The sequence below is a fragment of the Olea europaea genome, chromosome 12 (genome assembly GCF_002742605.1).
Source record: "Olea europaea var. sylvestris chromosome 12, O_europaea_v1, whole genome shotgun sequence".
NCBI lineage: Eukaryota > Viridiplantae > Streptophyta > Magnoliopsida > Lamiales > Oleaceae > Olea > Olea europaea.
Genome location: NC_036248.1, coordinates 10,576,055 through 10,586,596, shown reverse-complemented (window position 1 = coordinate 10,586,596; position 10,542 = coordinate 10,576,055). Strand labels below are relative to the sequence as shown.

Below are 10,542 nucleotides of genomic sequence, written 5' to 3'. Positions count from 1 at the left end.
TAGACAACAATTGGATAAAGTCAATGATCGAAAAGTGCCAACCATACGTAAATTGCATCCAGTAAATGCATCCATACCATTTACTGGATGGATTTCACACATAATTACGAGAATTAACTTATGATTAAAAGTAGATGGGCAGAATGCATGTGGGGTTGAATTCCTTTTCCGTGGACAGAGAGTTCGCTTAGGAGGAATATAAATATAAATTGGATTCTATGGTTGGTGATGAGAGTATAAAACTTTGATGGTAATGTATTATATTTGTCTTGCGACATGGAAAAAATTCCGCAAAATTGATTTCAACGAACTTTTAAGCAATCCCCAATTGCACATACACATCTTTAAACTAATTTACTTTGATTTTTAGATAATCGTGCTGATAACGTGTTATAAAATTAATAAAAAATAGAAGAAAGTAGAAAAGTTAATAGACTTGTGCATTTTATTGAGAACTAGAACCACATATATTTATTTAGAAGAATTAAGGATACAATGATAATATATATATATATATGGGAGTGATAGTTTCAGCTTTGGCGACGAAAAGCATAGAGATGCAGCCCTTTGTCCATATGAAGAGTGAACATAGTTCTGTAAGTAGCTTCCTTACTTTGATCAACAAGTTTGAATCTGAAGAAGAAGATAAGAGCAGCTGCCATGATCTTCATTTGTCTATAAGCAAATTCCTTCCCCAAACATATTCGAGGTCCACCCTGATACGATCGATTATAAAACAGAAGGATGAATATTCAGAATTACCTGTTAAATGAGAGAGTCGTGATGGATTCTAACCTGAAAAGCAGTAAATTTGAAAGGGCTTTCGGCCCGGAATATGCCGTTTTCAAGCCATCTTTCTGGTCGAAATTCCTCAGCGTCTTCTCCCCAAATGTATGTCATTCTTCCCATAGCATAGGGCATATAATTCATGCCATCTCCTTTCTTTATTTTGTAACCATCTGGTAAAATATCGTCGTCTTCTGAACTCTTACCATCCTGCATCAAACAAAGTGTACTTTATAATTAACCTCGACATTGACGAACATTGTAATCAAAGAATATGAGAAAATGGCTTCTTTTCAATGAAATTTTACCAGAGGAACCGCAGGATATAGCCTGAGAGTCTCTGTTAGAGCTGCGTGTAGATATTGCATTCTTTCCAATGCGACATCAGTTAATCTGAGGACAAATTCATCAAAAGATAAGAAATCCTTAACCTCTGTTGCTAGTCTGACTTCAAGGGCAACCTTTTCTTGAACCGTAGGATTTTTACATAGCATGTAAAACAACCAAGTTAGTGTGTTCGCCGATGTGTCCTTGCCGGCAATGATGAAACTCAGAGTTATGTCTCTCAAATATTGATCAGTCATTTTCTCTCTATCCTTCTCGCTCTCTACAAGGAACCTCGACAGCATGTCTTCTCTTGCATCCTATACAGTCGAAATACTGATCTGAGAATTCTATATTAATTACGCGATCAAACTATCGGGTTAATAGCCAAACGAAATTTGGAAAATATGACAAAATCCTGAGAAAATTGAACAAGTAGTCCAATGAAGATTTCCCCGTGGGGAAGGGTAGAAGGAAATACATGGAATTAATTAATTTTTACTTGTGCGAACCTTTACATTTTTCATCTGCTCCCTTTTGCGATGTATCAATTCATAAACAAAATTGTCGATGATTTTGATGTTGTTCTTGAGAGTCCTTTCCAACCCAATGTTCAGAAATCTTTTAATCCTCCATAAAACATCCACGTATCTCCAATATACAATAACATTGGAGTCATCAAATGCTTTAATGAATTGATTACTGAATTCATCCGAACCAGACAGCGTATTAAGGTCAACTCCAAATCCCACCTTAAATATTGAGTCCATAGTTGTTTTCATCAACAGATCCTGTTAAGGGAGAAAAAAAAAAGAAAAAACAGTTTCCAGGTTGAGATAAATACAATAAAGCAATGCAACCAACTCAGCATCCAGTTATTTTCAGATGTTCTTTATATATCTGTATAAGATCTAATCTATCATATGCACTATGTATAAAAATTTACCCTCCTAGTAACTCATTCAAATAAGAACATAGATTAGACTATCAAATTAAGAAATAATCTCCGTTCATGCAAATACTTAAGCATCGAAGCGTCTATGGGGCAATTGAATTTTCAATGCCATTAACTTCGCCCCATTTCTTTAAAGCAAGCAATTTCATCATCTAGGTTCCACTTCAAGAAAGACTATTTAAAAGAAATATTTAACCCTTACTGAATCAGAAACCACACCTCCAGACAAGTTAAGAAAATGAATGTAACATATTAGGAGTGAAGCATTTTTTTGAAGTTCAGACTGAGCAAGAAACCTGTAAATCCATCTCTCTATTAGCTAGTGCAGCTGCATAAACCTTCAAAGATAATCTAGCTGTATTAGATCGAAAAACAGCACTGCTGAAATCTCTCAATACTTTTGTGGAGAATTCATAACTTGCAAGCTTTCTTTGATGGCGCCATTTATCACCATCCACCACGAAAATCCCATCACCAAAAAGATCCTTCATTATTCCACAATTATACTCTCCCTACAAGGAAAATCAGAGATAAAAATTAGAATCATCATTCGAAAATTAGAGCGTCCTACACAACATCTGGTCCATGTTCGACTGTGTTCTCGCATGTAGTGACGTGCGATTCACCTATGAAGTTATCCTGCACAAGTACTTTTACCTTGCCATAATTAGAGAAATTGGTTTTAAGGATGTACTCAACATTGACTGGATCAGCAGTATATATTTCAGTATGCGAGGGAGTAATTAGACGGTATGTAGAGTGCTTCCGAGCAAGAGTTGTTTGATAATCAAAAAGTTTGCTAAATTGTATCAATTGATTGATCATCGGACCAGCCACTGGTGGCCGGTGGTCGTCTGAAATCAATTCTCTAATGTAAGTGACCACTGATGATACTGTGATCCCTGCTACAACGTAAAATGGCAAGCCAAACAAAGCCAATATGTAAGATCTTGTGATAATCGAACCCATAATGAAAAGGATAACTGTTAAAATAGAGAAGAGAAGAGTGTTCATATCAGAGGACATGTTCATAAAACTGGAGAGTTTCAGGTTGAGAAATATCCAATGAATAATCTGTAATAGGAAAGAGTAATTGGGATAATCAAGATTCAGACAGTAGTTTTAGGATCAATTATTAATGTACAAACAAAGAGAATGTTTTAAAAATCTTTAGCAGATGTTGACCATTTGAAGTGATAATTAATACTAACAAGGAAGCCTGTGTGTGACAAAAGTGATAGCTTCAAAGTATTAATTACATATCATATCATCAGCTATACTTTAAGATTTTGTTTGTCTCATATTATTTGTTAATTAAGAAGAAGACGATGCTTACTTTAAATCATCGCCTGTTGTGACATAGTACTATTAAAATCGCTTCACTTTCATGAATAGTATGTATCTACAGAAGACATTTCCAATTATCTAAATTGTAATAATCTCAATTTGTATTGTTTAGGATGTTGGTCCCCTTTTGGTTAAGTTAAAAATCATACTTTTAGTAGATTTTAATAAAAGTTAATGAATTGTGTGATTGAAAAGTTGATAAAAGTTATTGATCCCATAAAATGTGTTTGGAGGAAAAATCAAATCTCAGGCCTTAACTATACCTCAAATCAATTTTAAGATAAAATGTTTACAATTCCAAAACTCGAATCAGACTCTCTAAAAAACAAATTTACTGTTGATCAGAAGAGAGACCACTATTGGAATTTGATTGATTGAAAATAATTGGACAATTGAGATCACAAATTGAAAGTTATCGTTATGGTAGATCAGAATTTTTTGAAGACGGTGACTAACATTTTTATAGTTGCTGCACTGAATTGTTGGCAAAGTGCTTTGAATTAGATTTGAAGATGGAAGCTACCATCCATGAGTATAGCATCTCAAGGGTAGTGGATTGTTTAGATTTTTAATTTACTAAAACATAGATGAGAATTTGCATATTACCTACTTGAACTTCAATTTAAATTACCTATACACTATTATCTTTGATATTGATCCACTTGCTTGTAACCAAATGTCTTGGATTCGTGGCCTGTGGACATTGATCTGTTACATGTGATATTATTTCAATAGCTTGTGACTTGTAGACATTATGACATATGACATGTAAACTATAATCTGTGACCAATTAATATTGACCTGTGAACTATATTTGATTAGTGAACATTTGTGACCAATACAATATGACTTGTGACATATGAACTATAACGTTTGACCTCTGAACTATAACATGTGACCAATTAATATTGACCTGCGAACATAACCTTGACCTGTGAACTATAGCCTGTGACCAATTAATTGTGACCTATACAATACGACATGTGACCTATGAACATAAATCAGTGATTTGTGACCTGTAACAAGTGCACAAAGACAAATGACATATAATCAGTTTACACGTCACAAGTTATTGTGCATAGGTCACGAATCAATGTTGACAGTTTGCAGGTCACGAATCAAATAGAATTGATCGCAGGTCATAGAATTATATTCACAAGTCACAAGTCATATTGTACACTTTATGAACATGTGACCACTATTAGTAACACCACCACCACCACTATTTGCAAACTACCACCACTTGCATTGTCACCACTCCAATAACCAACAGAATAGAGGAAGAAACGATGATTTCAAAAGTAACAGAATTGGTAATTTTTAAGCTTATATTTTTTTTATCAAAAGTAAATGTATAGAGAGCCTGATAGCTACACTAACACCACCATCCATCACCTGCAAAATTCCAAGTTAACAGAATTTAGACAATGTGGTCATTGTGTATTTTTTGTTCTAAAAGTGAACATGAAAACAGCCAAAACAAACAGCATATATATATGCCCCGTTTGATCCCCATTAAATTTAATTACATTACATTTCATTTTTCTCTCTCCTATTTTCAACCACACAATCTTCCATAAAATAATATTATAAGTAAATCGAAAAATTTTCATTCTTTTTCAATCACTCATTTTTCTAAAAAATACGATTCCCCCCATTTTCATTTTCAGGTAATGGAGGTCAAACGGGGGCTAAATAACTTAACCCACTTAAAAATTATATAGAACAACAATTTCATCAATTAATATATATATACAAATCCCAACAAATGTTGGATATCCAAACTCATCCAACGCCCACAAAACTAACGACAAAACCTCAAACATAATTTCTAAAACTCAACAAGAAAGAACAAGAATGAGGAATTGAAAAGTCACCAATAGAATCGCCATGGTTTCACTTCACCTCCTTCCCCCTCCATAATTTAGAAAAAGTTAGGGATTGTTCTCTTTACTGTTTTCAAACCGTTTTTTCTCTTCGATTTTTTAAAACGGTGAAAACGCGTTCTTTTTCCTATTTTTGAAAATGAATTTTTCAAAAAAAAGAAAAATATATTGTACTAGAAACCCAAAAAGACGTTTTGAGATTTTCAAGGCAAAACACATTATTTCTACAAAACAAAGAAAACAGCCATCCCCGTTTCGCCCCATCCCTCTCTCGCATATCACACCCATTCGCACCACGTGTTTTGGATGAAATTAGGTAGGATTCGTTACTGGGCAAGGTGTAGTAGAGGCAGACGATGCTGTGCCCTTATCAATCTGGTGCTGTGGCCCCAAACGTCGTCGTCGGGGACCCAAAAGGAATCCCCCTTCAGCAGACTATTTATCGAGATACGCCTGCACCTTTCAATTATGTTCACTGTGGTAGTACTGGAATCACCTCTGTCAAGTAAATTTCTTCAACTCCCTTTTCTTTTATTATCTATTACCAGAAGTATATGTCTTTTTTTCTTCTTGGAAGAGGTTGGATTTTAGTTAGGTATAATGTAATCGAATTGTGTCTATTGGGGTTTCAAATATTCGAGAATAGGTTTTCAATCTTATGAATTGTACAGTTCTGGTTTCCAGTTAAAAAATGTTTAGAGTAATTCTGTTTAACAGTGTCAAATTGAGGGGAGAGAAGTTTCAATGAAGCACGACCAATGTAATTGTGAAATCGGTCTCCTTTCGGTTAAGTTAAAAATCATATTTTTAGTAGATTTTAATAAAAATTAATAAATTGTGTGATTGAAAAGTTGATAAAAGTTATTGATCCCATAAAATGTGTTTGGAGGAAAAATCATATCTCAGGCCTTAACTATACCTCAAATCAATTTTAAGATAAAAGGTTTACAATTTTAAAACTCGAATCAAACTCTCTAAAGAACAAATTTACCGTTGATCAGAAGAGAGACCACCATTGGAATTTGATTGATTGAAAATAATTGGACAATTGAGATCACAAATTGAAAGTTATCGTTATGGTAGATCAGAATTTTTTGAAGACGATGACTAACATTTTTATAGTTGCTGCACTGAATTGTTGGCAAAGTGCTTTGAATTAGATTTGAAGATGGAAGCTACCATCCATGAGTATAGCATCTCAAGGGTGGCAGATTGTTTAGATTTTTAATTTACTAAAACATAGATGAGAATTTGCATATTACCTACTTGAACTTCAATTTAAATTACCTGTACACTATTATCTTTGATATTGATCCACTTGCTTGTAACCAAATGTCTTGGATTCATGACCTGTGGACATTGATCTGTTACATGTGATATTGTTTCAATGGCTTGTGACCAATTCTTTTGGATCTGTCACCTGTAAACATTGTGACATATGACATGTAAACTATAATCTGTGACCAATTAATATTGACCTGTGAATTATATTTGACGAGTGAACATTTGTGACCAATACAATATGACTTGTGACCTATGAACTAGAACGTTTGACCTGTGAACTATAACATGTGACCAATTAATATTGACATGCGAACATAACCTTGACCTATGAACTATAGTCTGTGACCAATTAATTGTGACCTATATAATACAACATGTGACCTATGAACATAAATCAACGATTTGTGACCTGTAACAAGTGCACAAAGACAAATGACATATAATCAGTTTACACGTCACAAGTCATTGTGCATAGGTCACGAAACAATGTTGACAGTTTGCAAGTCACGAATCAAATAGAATTGGTCACAGGTCATAGAATTATATTCACAAGTCATAAGTCATATTGTACACTTTATGAACATGTGACCACTGTTAGTAACACTACCACCACCAATATTTGCAAACTACCACCACTTGCATTGTCACCACTCCAATAACCAACAGAATAGAGGAAGAAACGATGATTTCAAAAGTAACAGAATTGGTAATTTTTAAGCTTATATTTTTTGATCAAAAGTAAATGTATAGAGAAAGCCTGATAGCTACACTAACACCACCCTCCATCACCTGCAAAATTCCAAGTTAACCGAATTTAGACAAAGTGGTCATTGTGCATTTTTTGTTCTAAAAGTGAACATGAAAACAACCAAAACAAACAGCATATATATATATATATAACTTAACCCACTTAAAAATTATATACAACAACAATTTCATCGATTAATATATATAAACAAATCCCAACAAATGTTGGATATCCAAACTCATCCAACGCCCACAACACTAACAACAAAACCACAAACATAATTTCTAAAAATCAACAGGAAAGAACAGGAATGAGGAATTGAAAAGTCACCGGTAGAATCGCCATGGTTGCACTTCACCTCCTTCCCCCTCCATAATTCAGAAAAAGTTAGGGGTTGTTCTCTTTACTGTTTTCAGACCGTTTTTTGTTTTCGATTTTTGAAAACGGTGAAAACGCGTCCTCTTTTCTATTTTCGAAAATGAATTTTTCAAAACAAAAATAAAAAATAAAAAAATATATTGTACTGGAAACTCAAAAAGACGTTTTGAGAGTTTTCAAAGCAAAACACATTATTTCTACAAAACAAAGAAATAGCCATTCCCGTTTCCCCCCATCTCTCTCTCGCATATCCTCTCTCTCACACCCATTCGCACCACCTGTTTTGGATGAAATTAGGTAGGATTCGTTACTGGGCAAGGTGTAGTAGAGGCAGACGATGCTGTGCCCTTATCAATCTGGTGCTGTGGCCCCAAACGTCGTCGTCGGGGATCCAAAAGGAATCCCCCTTCAGTAGACTATTTATCGAGATACGCCTGCACCTTTCATTTATGTTCACTGTGGTAGTACTGGAATCACCTCTGTCAAGTAAATTTCTTCAACTCCCTTTTCTTTTATTATCTATTACAAGAAGTATGTCTTTTTTTCTTCTTGGAAGAGGTTGGATTTTAGTTTGGTGTAATGTAATTGAATTGTGTCTATTGGGGTTTCAAATTTTCGAGAATAGGTTTTCAATCTTATGAATTGTACAGTTCTGGTTTCCAGTTCAAAAATGTTTAGAGTAATTCTGTTTAACAGTGTCAAATTGAGGGGAGAGAAGTTTCAATGAAGCACGACCAATGTAATTGTGAAGCAGTGGTGTAAAAAAATGGTTTATAGAGTTTGTACTAGTATTGATTTAAAATTTTAGTGTTGAATGTTGATGGATGGGGTATGGTGCCCGTCATTGATGAAAGGATTGAGAAATATAATGTGCCATGAAGGAACTTTAGTTGCAAAAATTTGCTTCTAATAGAGAGTGGAGTTGTTTTTAGCTAAAAATTACTAGGGGGGACCCAATACTGTGAAACTTTTAGATGTGCTGATATAGCTACTTTCTTTCCCGCCTGGTTTCTCGTTTATATAAGTTAAATCAATGTTCGAGAATGAAACTCAGCGGTCTGTACGCTTTGAAGGCTGTATTGATATTCATGTGTCCAATATTTGGGAGCCGAATGGAGTGGAGTGGAGTGAAATCAACATGATACCGGATTTGTAATGATCATGAATGGCCAAGCTTCAGTGTGGTGATATTATAGCTTGAATTTTATGATAGTATCTGGAAATTTGTTTTTTTGAAGAATGAAAGTTAAATCTTTTTGAAACTTGTAATGACATTGGATGTGGTGTTTCTTTACCTTGAATCATGAATAAACTGATTATAGATTGAATAACCTGTTTTCAAAGGATGCAAATGGAGGAAGCAAATGCTCTTTGGAGTACTCCTGCTGTAGTTAAAATGTGGCCACTATTAGTTGAAGATCATATGTTAATGAAACATACAACTTAGTTGAAGGTTGTAGAACAATGTAAAAATGGTCATGGCTTAATTTTAGAAGTATGTTGCAAATAATGTTGGCATCTTAAACTTATCTCTCCGTCTCTCATTCCTCTTGCTTTATCTCCCTTTTCTGAGTCTGTAATTTGTTTCCAAATTCTGCTGTACCCATCATGTTGAGTTCTTAAGAGTGCTTACTTTACAGGTGAGGGGTGGACAACTATGGGGAACAGATATATACACGGTTGACTCTGATCTGGTGGCTGGTATGATTTTTGGTCTATATTATAACTTTCATTGCATACATGACCCAAAACTATAGATGGAATGTAATGTGTTCCGTGTTCAGTTCTTATGCATACAGGTTACCGTCACCCAACTACTTGTTTAAAATTCTGCTTCTTTTTAATGTTTCTTTTGGTAACATTAAGGCCTCTATTTGACCTTCCATGTAATGGTTTGATAGTAACTCATATTAGCGTAAGGCTACTATCACTGCTATTAGTTGGTAATTTGTGCAGTTTCTGTTTGGCCAGAATTTATCTTTTTCTCAATGAAATCAGATTGTGAATAGAAAGCACAGGCAGACAATGTATGTATTGCTTCGTTCGGCTGGAGTTGCAATGAAATTTGCAAGTCAGTAAAGAAGATCAAATTTGCACAACCAAATTGCAAATGAAAATCAAAGTTATGGAGCCACGACATATTTTGCACACATACTTTTGTATTAGAATAGAGGGGATGTTTCCGTAATAATAATAATAATAGCATCAAATGTGTTATTTGCCTCGAAAGGACTATAGACTTTGGAAGTAATTTGTACGCCCGAGATTTTAATCAAGATAAGTTTCACATTTCACGAACATGTTTCACGTTTTCGATTTATGTTTTTGTTTTGGTTTGGCCATTTTGTATTTATGTACGATTAAAAACTATTGTCCCAACTCAAAATGAGGTGGAATTTGCTACTAATTATTGTATATTTTTCATTGCTTGCGTAGTGATGGAAATGAAAAATAATTACAAATGGAATTAGTTTTAAGAACTTCAAACAATCAATGAGATATGAGAAGTCATTAGTTTTAATCACGGAGACGTGCATAATGGTCAAATTGGAACAAAAAATGAAGTTGGTTACTAGTTTAAAATAAAAATAAAATCCAACGACTAACATGAAATAATTTTATAAAGTTCAACTAATACTATGCTTAATACTATATTAATATTAAAGTATTAAAATTTATTGAATAATCAGATTTCTTAAATAAAATATTCTCAAAATTTCAAAGTAAAAAGCATTTTCCAGTTTTATGTTTTGAGAAATAATTCTCCAGAATGACAAAGAAAACGTATTTTCAACAATTTCAAAACGGACATTCAAAACACAAAACTCAAAATA

The 10,542-nt window shown here is 34.0% G+C and overlaps 1 protein-coding gene and 1 long non-coding RNA gene across 3 annotated transcripts; one reads left to right on the top strand and one right to left on the bottom strand.

Moving 5' to 3' along the window:
- Positions 1 to 444: 444 nt before the first annotated feature.
- LOC111405576 (cytochrome P450 704C1-like) lies at positions 445 to 3,147 on the bottom strand. Its single transcript, XM_023034524.1, has 6 exons — positions 2,723 to 3,147; positions 2,362 to 2,577; positions 1,623 to 1,901; positions 1,095 to 1,430; positions 796 to 996; positions 445 to 716 (listed from the first exon to the last, which is right to left on the bottom strand). Exons 1-6 carry the CDS (start codon positions 3,095 to 3,097, stop codon positions 531 to 533), a joined length of 1,593 nt encoding a protein of 530 aa, XP_022890292.1. The 5' UTR covers positions 3,098 to 3,147; the 3' UTR covers positions 445 to 530.
- A 2,491-nt stretch (positions 3,148 to 5,638) lies between these two features.
- LOC111405575 lies at positions 5,639 to 10,120 on the top strand. Of its 2 annotated transcripts, none has more exons than XR_002704818.1 (2): positions 5,639 to 5,803; positions 9,349 to 10,120. It is a non-coding gene; the product is annotated as an uncharacterized LOC111405575 (long non-coding RNA). The 2 variants fall into 2 exon arrangements; XR_002704817.1 differs by lacking the exon at positions 5,639 to 5,803 and adding an exon at positions 7,889 to 8,194.
- The last annotated feature ends 422 nt before the right edge of the window (positions 10,121 to 10,542 follow it).